The sequence below is a fragment of the Mustela nigripes genome, chromosome 4 (genome assembly GCF_022355385.1).
Source record: "Mustela nigripes isolate SB6536 chromosome 4, MUSNIG.SB6536, whole genome shotgun sequence".
Taxonomy (NCBI): Eukaryota; Metazoa; Chordata; class Mammalia; order Carnivora; family Mustelidae; genus Mustela; species Mustela nigripes.
In genome coordinates this window covers 13,752,471-13,769,778 of record NC_081560.1, presented here as the reverse complement: position 1 = coordinate 13,769,778, position 17,308 = coordinate 13,752,471, and the positions used below count along the sequence as shown (strand labels likewise).

At 46.2% G+C, this 17,308-nt stretch overlaps 1 protein-coding gene across 1 annotated transcript in view; it reads right to left on the bottom strand.

Moving 5' to 3' along the window:
* PARP12 (poly(ADP-ribose) polymerase family member 12) overlaps positions 1–17,308 on the bottom strand; it is a 44,718-nt gene that overhangs the window by 6,924 nt on the left and 20,486 nt on the right. The window contains exons 6-11 of the mRNA XM_059396284.1: positions 16,025–16,220; positions 12,039–12,180; positions 9,137–9,233; positions 3,259–3,334; positions 1,367–1,497; positions 374–525 (exon numbers count right to left, since the gene is read on the bottom strand). Coding sequence (XP_059252267.1) covers positions 374–525; positions 1,367–1,497; positions 3,259–3,334; positions 9,137–9,233; positions 12,039–12,180; positions 16,025–16,220 — 794 coding nt within the window. The remainder of the gene's footprint in view (positions 1–373; positions 526–1,366; positions 1,498–3,258; positions 3,335–9,136; positions 9,234–12,038; positions 12,181–16,024; positions 16,221–17,308) is intronic.

Here is a 17,308-nt window from a genome sequence, read left to right as displayed (position 1 = left end):
CATATGATCTCCCTGATATGAGGAAGTGGAGATGCAACGTAGGGGGTTTGGGGGTAGGAAAAGAATAAATGAAACAAGATGGGATCGGGAGGGAGACAAACCATAAGAGACTCTTAATCTTACAAACCAAACTGAGGGTTGCCGGGGTGGGGGGTCGGGAGAGGGTGGTGGGGTTACGGACATTGGGGAGGGTATGTGCTGTGAAGTGTGTAAACCTGGTGATTCACAGACCTGTACCCCTGGGACTAATAATACATTATATGTTTATAAAAAATTTTTTTTTAAATACAATAAATAAATAAATAAATAAAAGGGTTTCCCAGGCCCTGGGAGGAAAGCCAGGTTCTGCCGGTGGGGCCACTTTTGCCCTTACCCTTGCCATAGGAAGTACCATGAAGACCACAGACCCGCCAGTCGAAGTTCTGCTGGCAGATGGCATCAACGAAATTCGCACTGGTGCCGTGGAAGAGCTGCCGCTCATCGACCACCTTCCCTCCATTTCTCTTCTGCATCTGGCCTTTTTGCCTAGAATCATGAGACAGGAGGCAGAGGGTGCTTGCTGCCAAATGCAGGCCACTTGACCCAAGAAAACACATTTTATTAGAAGCATCATGAGTCCAGGCCCGTGAGACCAGGGTGAACAGCACAACCTGGGTGCAAAGCCCACGGGAAGCCTTTGCCTCCACAGCTTAAGGCCTCTTCAGCTTCTTGAACTCCTGAAGCAGACCAGACCCACTTCTTCCCCACTACCTTGCTTCCTCCAGAGCTTAGCTAGGGAAGCTGGGGAGCTGGAGGATGCTGGTCAGTGGGGGGGCCGTCCCTCTCCCCCTGTTACCCCGATTTCATCACTAGTCCCAGAGTACAGATGACACTGCTCCAACCCCCTCTTCTGGGGACAGGTCAGCAGGACCCCAGGCCCGCCATGGTAACCTGCTGCAGATCTCCTCCCTACAAGGACAAGCCACTGAGCACCCAAGAACATGCCAGTCCTCAAGCACAAAAATGAGGCGTGGCTCCCTGGCTGTCAGGACACAGCTCTATCTCCCTCTGCGCATGGGTGGCTTACACGGACCGGTCCCGCTGATCTTCCGCCAGGGAGGCAGAAGTCACCAGCACAAGTGCTGGTTGTCCCTAGGGCAGCTTGAATCCCCTCAGCTCGAGGGATGTGCCAGCACTAAGCTATAAAGATGGAGAGATGGGGAGAAAAGCAGGGACACAGTCCCTGATGCCCTCAGCACTGGGAAAGCAGTGGCTGCCATCTCAGATTGTCCCTGAAACCCAGGACATGTCTGACAAGCAGCTAGCCTCCCGTGTATATACTAGAGGGGATGGTCAGCAGCCCAGCAAGAGTGGGCCCTTCACGTACCACTGGTAGACTTCCCAAAGGGCCAAATTCTGGACTCGCTCAATCTTCTGGACAAAGTAAAAAGGCAGCGTACGGTTGAATAGGCTCCAGACCTTTTGATACTCGTCTGATGAAGAACTGAGGGTAATCTTCTGCAGGGAGCAAACATTTTTTTTCTCCATTATCCTCGAAGTGTATATAGATCAGTGCCTTCCCAAGGCTGCTTATAAAATGCTAGAACTGCAAGCAAGCCCAGACAGGGATCACTACTCTCCCTTGGCCAGAGGTGTAGTCTCTCCAGCTGTGGGCTATTTGCGGTTTGTGGTCACTTCCCTTCTGTTCACTGTGGAACCCTCCTGAAGGACGGGCATGTGATACGTCGGCACCACTTTCCGTGTCCCCAGGACATCCCCGCTCCTCCTCTGTACCCACACAGACTACAGAGTCTACAGGACCAGAGCTGGTGTTAATACGCATGGAATGTGTACGTTTGGCTGAGCGGGGCAGACCCCATTAAAGAAGGTGTGTATGGCAGAAGCCCTCCTCACCACAAGTGCCGGGGAAGATGTCAGGCCAGCAGACAATACACATCAACGCAGGAGCATGAGGAGATTTGCAGGGATGGTGCCTGGCTACTGCCTCCTCCCAGCAGAGCCCACCTCTCCCTTAGCGCCCTGCTCTGGGAAACAGCACCCCCTAGGGGCCAGGAGGGGCCCTGACCGAGGGCAGCTGATGTCTGCAGTGACAATTCCTGCACTTTCAGCCTGCAACTAACCCGCTGCCCTGTTCCTGCTCCTTGAGGCTTGGCCCGATGACAGCCTGTTAAGGGATCCCTGGGCGATCACTCTGTACCATGGCCTTCCCCTACGGTGAGTGCAGTCTGAATGTCCATGCATCTCCTGCAACTGAAGTTGTGACTGGTTTCCTTGCTTCCATCCCATGGGAGGACACAAACTCCTCTCCCCCATGTAGGGAACCAGCCTGCCCCTCCCCCCAGACCAGACTGTCAAGGGCTCCCATACCTGTCATGGCCTACAGCTCAACCATACAACCAAACCTGCCTGACCTCCCTCCTGCTCCCCAGGGGCTATGCATGCCCTCCACCCTGCCCTGGGCTCCTTCCCTATGCAGTCTCCATCGACCTGTATGTTCTTCCCCTACTTCTGTCTGTACAACCATCAGCCATCACTTAGGTGCGGACCCAGTGAAACCTTCCCTATTCCCCTTCATCTGGTCACCTGGCCCTGTGACGCTGAGTACTACCACTCAAGCTCGCCCAGTCCTTCGCACATGTGTCTGGGCTGCTGGGGTCTGTGTGCATACTGGGGTCTGTGTACAACTCGATAAGAGGAGTCCTCCCAGGGAAGACAGACACAGAGCCGTCAGCACAGTGCTCAGCAGGATGCCAAGCGTCAGAGGACCTCATGTACACAAGGCGGTAGTGGACAATGGCCTGAGTACTCCATAGAACTCAGTGTAGCTCTCGTCAGCTGGAAGGCCTGACATGAGCCATGTGAACTGGTGTCCCTGTCTTCTGGTATCTGGCGCCTTCCTATAGCAACTCCCCTCGACATGTCCCTCATCACACTCAAATCCTCCCCTGGCTTTTTCTTTTCTTTCTTGGTAAAACTAATACTTATTGGCTAAACAGCGGTTAAGCTCTTATTTCTGCCCTTTGAGAAATTTCCAGGTCATCATCCTTCGTCCACAATACAGCCTTTTCCCTTGGGGCCCCAACCATCTTCCTGGTGGTCATCCAGCCTTAAAACCCTTAAGACCCGAACCTAAACCCACACACAGCTCCTGCCTCCTGCCCCAGCCTCGCCGGACGGCTCCCTTAGTGGTGGAGTCTGCTCACTCACTGTGTCTAAGAATACCCTCCTCCGTGGCCCGAGGCAGTGTGAGTCCCATACCTTAAAGCCAGGGTCTGGCAGGGCCGAGGGGTCCCAATGGTCTGGGATGCTCTTTGGGCCTTGAAACTTGACACTGCTACAAAATGTAAACAAAAACACTGAGATTTTGTTTAGTCTTAGGCAGATCTACTACTGGTGGCTGCCACTCACAGTACCAGCGGTCTGGGGTCTCAGCATACCATTTGGTAAGAGCAGGTAGAGATGGGGAAGCCCCTAAGCATACTATCCATGACATGGGAGCACATCTATCTTTGCCCACGCGGCCAAACCCCAAAATCTCGGGCACAAGGGATCCATTTCTCACCTGTATCTCAACGCTTGCATGGAAGGCAGAGAATAACTGATCAAAGGAGCACATACAAACTTTCATCCACAATTTAAAAATTCAAAGAGCTCTCTTTTCAAGAGGCCTCAATGAGGTGTAACTGGCATACAAAAACACTTTTTAAAAAACAGAAAATGTATGTCACAACTCATTTAGCAGGACTGCCTGGCTGGCTGTCGGTTGAGCATCCCCCTTGATTTCAGTTCAGGGAGACAGAGCCCCGTGTCAGGCTCCACACTCAGTAGGGAGTCTGCTTTCCCCCTGCTGCCCAATACTCGTGCTCACGCTCTCTCTCAAATTAAAAAAAAAAAAAAAAAAAAATCCTCCTCTGACAGTAGAAAGTTGACTACAACTGCTAGGAGGCTATTTGTGGTCTGTAAATATCCTATTTAAAGGGACTAAGCTTATTTCATACAGCTGCAATATTAGCATGTTTAATTACAGGTTTCACATAACATAAGCACCTTATCATCTTTCCAAAAAATAAAAATAAACAAAGACTGAGTTCTAAAAGACATGTGACCCAACAGGTCTAGGAACAGGAACTATGTCACTGTAATAGCAAATCCTTCTGATTCCATTTCAGAATGATCTGTTCTTTCTACAATAGATCTACCTTCTGTTTCCACTGGCATGAGATGTGTACCTTCATCCTAAGCCTCAAAGAACTCCCACAAATAACTCTCCTAGGAAAACAGCACAGTTTAAAATAACTAACCAAGGTCCCATAAGCAAAAATTATCCAGAAACAGACCGTGGAGACTGAAGATGCTGAAATTATGAGGCAAGATTATAAGATTATAACAGAACAATTATCTTTTCTGTGTTTAAAGAAATAAAAGAAAAACTTTTAAAAAATATATGCAAGGAACTGAACTATAAAAAGATGTGGAGGGTTTTAAAAAGAACGAAAAAGAACTTCTGGAAGTGAAAGACACTCCTTGCTAGGCGAAGTTCCAAGGACAACCTTGTGAGCAAGGGAGACCACCTGAGGAGAGGGAGTAAGTTGAACAAAAAAGGAAGGGCGGTTATCCAGGATGCCGAGATGAGAGATACGGAGGAGAAGCTGGGACCAGGAGGAGAGAGAGAAGGCCTGGATCTGGTCAGAAGCTAACCAAAGCTCTGAAAAGAGAGGAGAGGAAAGGCTGAAGGCTATTTTAAGGAGAACAAAGGAGAGGTCTAAAAAGCCCCAAGAATCTCCAAAAGGATAAATCAGAGCACACGCCCTGCCACACCAGGGTGAGAGCACAGAACAGCAAGACCAACACAATCTGAAAAGCAGTCAGAGGAAGACAAGAATGAGTCTGGAAAAGGGGCTCTGCTTAGACCAACAACCAATTTTCCAACAGTAGCAATGGAAACCAGGTGACAGTGGAATGAACTCTTCCATGTTCCAGGAGAAAATAACCACACCCTAAAACGCTAGAGCCAATAAAAATATCTTTCAAGACTGGCTCAGTGGGTTAAGCCGCTGCCTTCGGCTCAGGTCATGATCTCGGGGTCCTGGGATCGAGTCCCGCATCGGGCTCTCTGCTCGGCAGGGAGCCTGCTTCTCTCTCTCTCTCTGCCTGCCTCTCCATCTACTTGTGATTTCTCTCTATCAAATAAATACATAAAATCTTTTAAAAAAAAATGAAGATGTAGTTAGGCAAACAAAAATACAATTTTCCAACAGATCTTCATCTAAGAAAATTTGAAAAGACAAAGCAGTAAAACATGAGTAAATCTAATGAAACATTCATTGTATAAAGTAACAATACTCATGAAGTTAAAAAACAAGAGAGGAAATTAATGGAATAAGGTATTTGAAAGCTCTTACATTAGTCGATTCGATAGGAAGACAAAGATACTGACCAACTCATACCTAAGAACACGTTATAATTTCTAGTGTGGCCTTTAAAAAAATTAAGTAGGGGCGCCTGGGTGGCTCAGTGGGTTATAAAGCCTCTGCCTTTGGCTCAGGTCATGATCCCAGAGTCCTGGGATGGAGCCCCACGTCCGCTCTCAGCTCAGCAGGGAGCCTGCTTCCTCCTCTCTCTCTCTCTCTGCCTGCCACTCTACCTACTTATGATCTTTGTCTGTCAAATAAATAAATAAAATCTTTAAAAAAAATAAAAATAAAGTAATATAGTACATAACTTCCAAACTAATAGGAGGGGAAAAAATGAAATGACCAAAAATATCCATAAGGCGGCAAGAAAAGAAAAAATAGGGACTCAATCACATGAATAAAACATTTTTATGCAGGATATAAGGACAGTAAGGAACTAAACCCAAAGAGCCGATGTGTAAATGCCATTTCAAACTTCACATCAAACTCTGGTATTAAAACTCTGGAATGCAGAGATCATATTCTGTGACCCTGTCATTCGTGTAAACAGAGAAGTTGTTTCTGAAAGCAACCCACTCTAGGAGTCCCAGCTGGCTAGAGAGGCGGGAGCAGACTTGCTTACTAGAGTTCCAACAGCTGGCAGCCGTCACTTGGGTTCACAGGAAGAGCCACAGGCTTCACTGCGTGGACACTGTGTGACTCTCAGGTTATGCACTAGGAAGATCCTGCCTGAATCAGGCATATCTTAGTCTGAATCTGACCAAAATGATCGCTTTTATTTCTGATGTGTGGTGTCTGTGGCCCTCTAAAGACCACATTACAGTGATAACAAAAAACATCCAGTCTCAGAAAGGTGAAAGATTTTTCCAAACTGTATCTAAGGTAGGCTTTGATTAGGGGAAAAATAAAAAATAACTTCCAGAAGTAGAAGCGGCCACAGTTAACTAAACTCTAAATCCAGAAGCAATACACAGGAGAGATGGATCCATTTTACTAAAAAATAAACATTTCTGCCCGGGTACAATACTTTATAAACAAAGCTGGCAACTAAGAAATCAAGAGAAAAGGTTTGTGATTTGTATAAGAAACTGAGTGCTGATCTCCCCAGTAGATAAAAGGTTCTTAACGTATAAAAAAAAAAACACCAAAAGGCTGACAAAAAATTGAACAAAAAGACAAACTCCCCACAGAAAAAGAAAGGCAAATGGCTGGTAGATTTAGCAAAAAAACTTTAAACTTCACTCATAAGAGAACGCAAATTAAAATACACTGAAACACCCTTTGCCACACATGAAAACAGCAAAAGTCCAAGAGCTTGATGACTCACTGGTTGCCAAGGCCAAGGCAGTACCTCAAGCACCTTGAGGCCAAGTGTATAATGGTTCAACCCCATTAAGAGGAATTTGCATTTATCTTCCAGAACATTAACCTTCCTGAACATGAAACCTCACGTACACCATATCATCCACCGTAGTGTTACCCTTGTAACAACAAAAGATCTGAAACAATGCAAAACTTCCCTCCAAAGGAGACAGATTAAATAAATTAGGGTATGCACAGGTGATGGAGAGCCACGCAGACAGACAGATTTCAGAAGACTTCAGTTCCTGAAAGGGAAAAGAAAAGGTACAGAGCAGTACATACAGAATGCTGCCTCTAGTTTGGTGCAAGAAAAGTGAAATCAGAAAATACTTTTCTCTATACGCATTTGCTCATTTTCGCAGAAAGAAAGATAATAAAGATAAATCAGAAATGTATGCAAATGGCGACTCATTGTGGAAACACTGGAGACAACAGGAAGACACTGACTACTGAGTATACCCTTTTCTTGGACTGATAATACCTTTTCTCTCTAGTTTGTATCAAACTCTTCTTTAAATGACCATGGTCCACAAATACAACTACTGAGGTCCATCTGCAAGACCCCAGAAGAGCCAGCAGAGAAAAACTATTTGGTTCACCATGAAACAGAAATGAGCCCGGTTTCTCTGGTTAAAGGAAGGTGCAGCTGGCTGAGGACAACACTGGCTGAAGTCCCAGCTTGGGCTGTGCCACACCCCATGTACCAGGTGCTGTGGTACCTGCTGCCATCCAGCCACTGTCCTCCTGCAGGTGGCCATGTGGATTAGAGAGAAAGAACCCTTCTCCCAGCTCTAATCCCAGGACATCTGCACCCAGCCTAAAACTACTGGTTCAGTGGGGGTCTGGGTAGAGCCAAGCTCTTAAATATGCCCCATCAGCTGCAGGAGGGCCCTCTCCTGCTCCTAAATGCTTAGAAGGCCCCTAGTGGCTTCTGGAACTCAAAAGGGATCCCGCCCCGAGGAAGAAGAGACTAAGCGGCCGCTAAGAGACCAGCGGCTGCAGCCATTTTCAGGTTTTTGGTATCCCATGATATGCAAGTACATAAAACCATAAAACACATAATTTTCTTATCGGTATATAATTCCATTATTTTTCTATCACTTCGATATCTTCAAACACTCAGATCTATGATTCAACTATTCAACTGAAAAATACAAACTGATGAGCCAGCTTCAAGCCTAACCGGCTTGCAGAGCACAATAAGCAGCCTGTAATTGTGAATCACAAATCCTCTACCCAAAAGATGACACTGTGGCCCCAAGCCTTTCCCAGCCCCTGGCACACAGATACCAGCAGTCACACTGCCACAGGTGATGGCACCGAAGCTGGCATTCGCACATGATGCGACTGGAGAACAAAGAGCCACGTACTTTGTCAGAAGCCAAGTCCACAGCTCACTACCAATAACAAAATCGGACTCCAAAAACAAACAGAAAAACCCTAAGAGCCACTATAAAGATCCCTTCCAAGTTAAAAAGCAAAATATACAATCACTTGAAGATGGAGACCGACAGAAATTATGAGAAGTGAGATTATTACTGTTCCCTAACCATTCTCTAAATTAGTCTAAAGTCAGGAGTAAGTTTTTTGGTTTCTGGAAAAATCTGCACAAGAATACCGTATGAATCAGGAACACCACTTGCACACTTAGAGTTAAAATATCTAATTATATGGCATGCGCCTAGGTGGCTCAGTCGGTTAAGTGTCCTACTCTTGATTTCAGCTCAGGTCATGTTCTCAGGGTTGTGGGATCAAGCCCCACATTGGGCTCTGTGCTCAGTGCGGTCTACCTGAGATTCTCTCCCTCTGCCCTTCCCCACCTCTGCGTGCACCCATGCGTGCGCGTGCACACACACATACTCTCTCTCAAATAAATCAATCTTTTTTTAAAAAAAAAAATCTAATTATACAATTCTTTTCCAGTGTCTTGGGTCATTTTTTCCCTTTATTTCATGTTACACTTCGTTTGGCACCTTAATGCTTTATTAACTAAAAGTTAATTAGTCTACCACACAATTAGAAAAATACTCTGACATATTTCTATACACCTGAATTTTATTTATCATCTTATAATCCATGCTAATACTTCTCTCTCTGAAATGTGCTAAGTGTATCCTGGTTTTCCAGTTTCATGAATTCTCAGACCTTTTCTGGAACATGGATATTAATACCAGCACTATAGTATTAAGTGAAGGAAAGTACGAAGGTCCTGCCTGGGGGGCGGGCCTGGGCACTCAGAGACAGAGCGCTGGCACATTCAGTGACACAAGCCAACACACCCTCTTACTGCGTTATGCCAGCCCGGGGAGGCTTCCTGGACGTGCAGCAGAGCACGGCCCCCTGGTTCTCATGCCACCTACCAGGCTTGCTTCACCTTCACCTCCTGCGGGGACACGAACCTGGGTCGCCGGCAAACCTTTCTGACTGTGCCATAGACCAGGTTTTTCTGAACAAACACTAAAGAAGAAAAAAAAAAAAAAAACACCAAATGCATATATATACACACACATAGGATGGCAATGTTTTATAAATACAAACTAAATGGTTTGGAAAACTAATCCTAATGTGTAAAGCCTAGAGTCAGTCTGTTAAAAAAAAAAGGCAATTTTCACATTTCAAATATTCCTAAAAGAAAATAGGTATCCTTAGGAGACTGGGTTTAATGAACACATGAATGATGAGTAATTGACATATCAATTATACATGAGCACTTTAAAATTGTTCCTTCCAATCTTGTTTAAACCATTATTTTGCTTAGCAATTTTTCCCAACTTGGATATAAAAAAAGCTTCAGCCCAGCCTGAGACCAAATTACCACATTTTGAGCCAGGGGGATTTAGAGTTAATACACTAATTTTACTCATAACTTTTTTTAATTTGACTAAACTGACTCCACAGCAGTATTTCTCAACCTTTTTAAACCTGTACCATCTTTAATAAACAAAATCCTTGCCCTACGCCCACCCCCATGATCCTCAGGTTCATCCTGAGGGGATGAGAGGAGACACTGATCCTCAAGTTGAAAAATCACAAACACCTATGAGCAAGATTACATGTTGCTTGCCACCAGAAAAACCCTGTCACATCTTACTTTCTGCACTTAAGAATACAAAACCAGTTTTTTCTTTTTCATTTAAAAAACCATTTTAACATTAATTTGTAGGTGTCTGTAACTTATGTTACTGCATTTGAGCATACACTGCATTTGAGCATAACATCACTGAGGTGGAAGTCCCTCATGCTGTCGCCCAGGTGGTCATCAAGATCAGAACTCGCAGGGGTCCCCCACCTTCTAATCAGGAGCCCAGGCACCAAACATGGCTACCAGAAGCCCTACTGTTGTCCACCCCTCACCTCCCATCAATAATTAGCACACTTACTTGGGTTTTTATTGGCCTCTTGACTGACATCATCCTAAGTCTCAAATGGTCTTTCACTGGTAAAACTACTCAAGACATGCAGAATAAACTATATTTGAGACCCACTCCCTACCCTTCTGTGGATGGGAAAAAGTGAGTTTTTTCCTTTGTTACCCCTACAAGGAACACACTAGGCTAAGTCCCTAAACAAGCGTGACCTTGGGGATTCTGCCCATCTGATCGTAGCTAATAGATATCGCTGTTCTCCCTCTGGCATGGAGGCACTGGCAGTGGCCTTGAGCAAAGCTTGTGACAAGAGTCCCTAAAATGACAGCACTAGTCTTCCTCAATCCTACAGAACCAATCATTTGACCTGTTGTGTGTGTTTCTTAATTGCACTTGTTTCCTAATAATATTTTGTTCATAAACATGTCTGGCTGACTTGGGTCTGAGACTTGCTTTCACAACATCTCGCTGTGAGACGGGAACCTAACTCACCTCAAACTACTTCTGTTGCTGCTGTGATCCACCACCAGCAAAACGAATTGTGCCTATCCACGTGAGACTGGGTCAGTGTGGCGTGAACACACTTTTTCCTGCAGTTTACCGAAAACCGCATGTGTGTGCTCTTTCCCACCCTTACCCTGATTCTCGGTTCTGTCCCCTGGGGATGCAGCCTAGGCTGAGAATGGTAAAGGCCGCATCTGACATTTCTGGCTCTGACATTTTCCAGATACTTAAAAGGAGTGTTTCAAACAGTTGCCAGCGGCCTTCAGATGGGTGCTAGTTGCAAGGACTTGATCCTCATGTAACTCGCTGCCCCTTTCATGCATTTGTATCTATCAGACTGTGGACAGGAAACCAGACTTGACCTATGGCTACTGGTCCCCAGCAGATGCTGAGGGCAGGTGAGCCGCTCTCCCTGCAGAGAGCACAGAATCTCTGCAAGGGCACACTGAGGGGCAGCGGTTCCACCCTCACCAAGAAAACAAGCACTACAAAACCACAGCAAGCAGGTCGCGTGGTGTTAGGATAATTCAGTGCACACACTCTGCTGCCCTCCACATAGTAGAAGGTCCACAAAACAGAAAAAACAGCAAATTGTATTTAAAGGAAGGCCCAGTGAATTCCCTCAAAAGGTGCTGAACATTCAGAAGGACTCAGAATTTAAAAGGTAAGGCAACACTGAGTTAAACAGAGCTGGGGTGATAAAACCATGAGGAAATGTCTTAAGAGAAGCCACAGAAAAAACTAAAATGAAAAAAAAAAATCCTCCAAAATCAGTCACTACATGAACTGGCCAAAGGGTATTTGGCCTGTTTCTGTCTGTCTGCAAAGGCAGCCAGGACAAGTCACTTAAAGTTCAGTGTCAAGACACTATGGGCGCAGGACAATCCGCTTCCAGTAACTTTTAAGGACAGTGCACATCTAGCATGTGCTCAGTCTGCAGCCCACCTGAGCCGCAGGTGCTGAGAGGACGATGGGGAGCCGCCAGGCCAGGGAGGACAGGGCACAGTGCAGAGCAGAATGGCTGACACCAGCCAGGGACCAAGGTTAACCCTGGGACCCCAGAGCCTCGTCCATGGCCTACAGGACCACCAGCACTGCACAAAAGCGGCCCCTGCCCGTTCCTCCACACTTCGGGCTCCCATCCTTCCTCGGGTTCCTCTCCCTTCAGCTCCCTCTCCCCGGTAGCTGTTCCTCCATCCACCCCGGGCTGCCACCATCTGTCACAGGTCTGACTCCCCTTCCACGTGGACAGCACTTCAGGAGCAGGGACCCCCTCTCCTTTCCTTTCCTGGCCCTCAGTGTGTACACGGAACTTCTCCAGGGTCAAGGAGGGAAAGGCCGGGCCAACAGATGGCCAAACCCAGCTGGGTGAGGGCAAGAGGTCAGGACATACCTTTGAAGTCTAACTCGTATTTGTGCTTTCCAGCCTGGAACTTCAGGACGGCTGCCTGGGCGTCAGAGCCCGGGGCACAGTACGCCAGGTAGGCCTTCTCCAAATCGCTGCTGCTGACAGTGGTCACGGGGTGCTCCAAGCCCTACAGGGAAAGCCAGACAGATACTCCATGAAGGCAAAAAGCTACGATGATGAAGCAAGCTGCTGGGCGCGATCCACACCACACTGCAGACATGCCTGCGGTGGGTATCTGTGTCATGGGGGAGGCAGGGAAGTAGAAGCCAGGGAGCAGGGGTGTGGCAGGAGAGGGAGACACAGCATAGAAGCCAACACGAATGCCTCCTAAAAGCTGCCTGGGAAAATAGTAAATGCAGGTCCTGCTAAGCAGGTAAGTGGACTGTGCGACAGAAGACAGCAGCGTTCAAATTACTCCTAATGGATGACACAACCATTTGAATGAGGGTGAACATCAACACTGAATTCTTCAGTCCACTTGGAGGGATGGGCTGAGCATGGCTGCCTCTTCTCTGCCCGTTCTTGCACCCAGCAGCCTTCAGAGCTTAGTCCCTCTCTGTGTTCTTTCCTGAGCCCACGGAAGCTCTCTGTCAAAATGCATTACCCATTTTGATCCCACACCTTCTCTCCAATTACCTATAGGACATCTAAGATTTGGGGATGGACTGAGTTTGAATTCTGGCCCCTCTGAACTTCAGTGATCTCAACAGGACAGGAACAGGAACAAACTTAAGTCACGTCCCTAACACGAGACAAGAGTGCCGTCCCATCCTCAACAGGCTGGAAGAATCATTAAAATAAGGCCTGGAACCAGCACAGTGCCTGAAACACACAGCACAGTGCCTGGAACCAAATGCAAAGGTGCCACAGAAACATTGGGCCAGTTTCTAGATATGCCCATCTGAAGTTTGAAGAGGAATCTGGTCTGGAGACAGAGGTGCAGAGATCACTTAAGGTGGCCACTAATGTCAGAAGAACATCAGGCATGGGCTGAACCCTGGGGACCCTCCCCCCAAAATTCATGAAGGGGAGCAGAAAGAAACAGCCCATGAAGGAGACAGAGGAGGAGCAAGGCAGCCAGGAGACTGAGGAGGGAGTGGGCCAAGGCTGGAAATGCCACCAGATTTGGCACCTGGGCCCTTGACCATTTGCAGTGTCAACAGCACTGTGAGGGCTGTGCCTGGCAGTGTCCCACCTCCTTCGGGCACTCCACGGATAGTGACTAGATGAGGGGCACCTGGGTGGCTCAGTTGGTTAAGCAACTGCCTTTGGCTCGGGTCATGATCCTGGAGTTGAATCCCGCTTTAGGCTTTCTGCTCAGCAGGGAGTCTGCTTCTCCCTCTGACCCTCCCCTTCTTGTGCTCTCTCTCTCTCTCTCTCTCATTCTCTCTCAAATAAATAAAATCTTTTTTTTTTAAAAAAGTGACTAGATGAACAAGTAACAGGAACAGAAGTCAGATCCTGGCAAGTAGGGGAATAAACGAGGGTCTTGCCTTTCAAGTAGAGATGGATGCGTCGTTCAGGTACAAAAGGGTGAGGCAACAGTAGAGGTTTTATAGCAAGGTAAAGAGGATCACAGGCAAGGGGGAAAAAATGCAAAATGTCAATTGACATGAGAAGCCTGCTGAGAATGATCCAAGGAGGATACAGGTCAGGTTAAGGCATCCTGGAGCCCAACACCTCAGGGACGTCAAGGTCAACATAGGAAAATTCAGTGGGCTAAGAACAGTAATACCTTTAAACCCAAGATTACATTATGAATTGAATTGTGACACGCTGGTTGCCAAAAAAGATAAGCTGAAGTCTTAAACCTAGTACCTCGAAACTTGACCTTATTTGGAAACAGGGTTACTACCCTGTAATTAGTTAAGATGAGATCATGCTAGAATAGGATGGGCTCCTAAAACACACAACCTATGCCCTTATAAGAGAACGGTCATGTGCAGACTCAGGGAGAAGACCATAGGACAACGAGGCAGAGCCTGGACTGAGGCTCCCACAAGCCAGGGAAGCCACCAAAAGCTAGGAAGAGCAGGTATGATTCCTAACAAGTTTCAAAGGAACATGGCCCTGACACCTTGGTTTTGATTTCCAGCATCCAGCTGTGAGACAATACATCACTGTTGTTCTAAGCCACCCAGTCTGTGGTAGCCTCAGGAAATTAATATAGGGTGGAGGCAATGTGCACCTGAAATTGGGCTATACATCCTGAAATCAGGCAGAAGAGAACCTAGTTTCCCTGAATCAAAAGGAAATGGTCCTAAACTGTCAATTAGCAGAAAAATAAGCAAGAAATCCACATACGCAGGGACTCCAGGAGTGTGTGGGGAAAAGAAGAGCTAGAATGGACAGGCCACCCTAGGAGAGGATCCAGCTGATGGTACCAAATGAGACCACACAACCAAAAGCCACTGAGCTCACACACGTGCATCTGTACCCCAGCACTGTGCAATATATCAATGATACCCAAATACAGGTCATTGCCAGAGATTCTCATGTCCTGAATGAGGTCATACACTCCGCCTATACAGCAAGAAAGTAGCCGCCTAGAAAAGAATAAGGGAAAAGCCTAAGTAGGGGGTGTTTGGAGGAGAAAGGCCCCTACTCCCTAAAGTCATGACAATCCAGTTTGCAAAGTCACCTAAGGAAAAATACTTTTGCATAGGGTGTCACCAGGGTCTAATGTCATCCTACTCAGCTCCCCAAGAAAGGGGACAAATCACAAAACAAAAGGTGAGAGGTTGTTGCATTAGCTAAGTTTCTCACCTGCCACAGGGTCCCCCCTGATGCTACCAGGTAAGCTCCATTCAGGGAGCATGACCAGCCCCTCATTCTCTCCTGCTCCTCCATGCCAGGCACGGCCTCCCCGCTCCTGCTCCTGACCGAACCAAGAGCAATGGTGGGGAGCCTCCTTGAGCAAATCTACATGGCAAGGAAGGTGGAAAAAACCCCAGGATGCTCAAGAGGGGCAAGTAGGTGGGAAAGAGGGCAGACAGAACAGCCACCAAGGAAAGGTTGGCACTTGAGGACGCAGAGGGGAAGCAGATGAAGGCTGAAGTGAGGCCCCTGATGATTGTGACCATGTCCAATAGGCCAGAGGACAGCAATTACTCTGTCCTTCAGCCAGGCAATGTCTCTGCCCTGAGGACCTGCTAGGTATAGGCACTATTCTCCACACAGGGGCACACTGGAGGCACAAGAGAGACCAACCTCCCTGTGCTCATGCAGCCCTCATTACAGTGTTACCAGAGAAGAAGACATTCCAGGTGCAGGTAAGAACAAGAAACTCAAGCTTTAATATAGCCTTTTATAACCTGGAAGAATATAAGTGTCTATCAGATCATAATCCCAAAATTCATTTTGGAAAGCTATCCATATAGATCCACATAGATGTGGTGACCTTCCTATCCTTGTACCTCTACAAGTGACCAGGGGACTCAATCTGACTCAGCCATGAACATCTTCAAATAATTGGCAGCAGCAGTTATTAGATCCAGATTCCAAATCAATACCTGAAATGAATCCACTTTCTTACACTTGCCCACATTCTGTGAAGTTGCTGCTACAGGCAGAAGGCCACCTCTGAAAAGCCTTCAAGTATACTGTGCAGCTACCCACACTCTCCTACACACACAGGCACTTGCTCTGGAGTTACCTGTTTGACAGTTAGAGAGGCATCTCTCTACCCCATTTAACAAAACCAATGAAGAAATGTCAATTCATTATAATCTATAGTCATTCAGTTCTCATGAAGCCAACAGATACCTAAACATTCAAAGATAGAACCTCCTACAAAGGAACAACTAACTAGTTTTGCCCTAATTCCCCCAAAGCAAGAGTCATAGCGGGATATGGACATCTTTGCCTCTGTCGAGGACTCTCCAGGACAACCCTCATGTTCGTGTCTGGGAATGGCTCCTCCATCACGGACGCTTGGGGGAAAACACTTGCCCTCTTTCTGTGACACTTACTTGTTGTCCATATTCCTGCCAAGAACCAAACTCATCAGTCCAGTACCAAACCCAGTCAGTGGTGAGGATGAAGTGTGGAGGTTTAGTAACCGAGGAGGCCGTGGAGAGGCGGCGGGCGGGGGCCACGCCAAACATCATGGACTCAAAGTCTAGACAATCAAAGTGAAAGTTGCTGGCTGACTCAGCACACAGGATCCTGCAAAAGAACATGAGAGGTAAATGGAATTCTCCACCAGCCAAATGAACACTTGGGTTCTACCTGTGGTCTTCTTGATGCTCAGCTGATAGATGTGAACTTAAATATAACAGTGTCACACTGTTGGGGGGGGGGAGTTCCAAGTGGGAAGAGGGGAGGACAGTCGGTTCTTATACAAAAAAATAATAATGAAATTAATATTCTCTGAAAATAAAATTAGTCTCTGCAAGAATGATCAAGAAAAAAGGAGAATATTAGAAATACAGACGGTAAAAAATGAAAGATGCCATAGATACTAAAAGGGATATTATAAACAACTTTATGACAATTAGTTTGACAACAAATAAAATGAACAAACTCCTGAAAAATATAATAAATTTACCAAAATTGACTCAAGAAAAATAGAAAACCTGACTGATCCTCTAACAATTATAAGAAACTGGGCAGTAGAAACTGACCCTTCAAATAAATAAAATCTTTAAAAAAAATCTTCCCATAAATTAAACATTACACCTCGATATTCTTTAGACACATGGTCAATTATTCAGGAAAAAGCAATTCTAACGGTACATGAGTGTTTTCAGAGAGCAGAAAAAGAAACCATCCCAATCTCATCTTTATGAGGTTAGATATTTCCCAAGATAAAAACCAGATCAAGATAATATCAAAAAATTATAGACCAATCTCACTCAAACATGGATGCAAAAATCTTAAATTAAGTACTGGCCATCCAAATTCAGCAGTGTGTGTGTGTGTCAGAGAGAGAGTGAGAAAGAACTGCACAACTATGACTTAAGCCTAGAAATATGGTGGACTTATCAGAAAATTAATGTCGTTAACTGCATTAACAAATACAGGAGAACAAAGTATGGACTCTTGATACAGAAAAAGCACTCAATAAAATTCCATTTTTTTTAATGATTGTTTTCTTTTTTTTTAATTTTTAATTTTTTATAAACATATATTTTTATCCCCAGGGGTACAGGTCTGTGAATCGCCAGGTTTACACACTTCACAGCACTCACCAAAGCACATACCCTCCCCAATGTCCATAACCCCACCCCCCTTCTCCCAACCCCCTCCCCCCC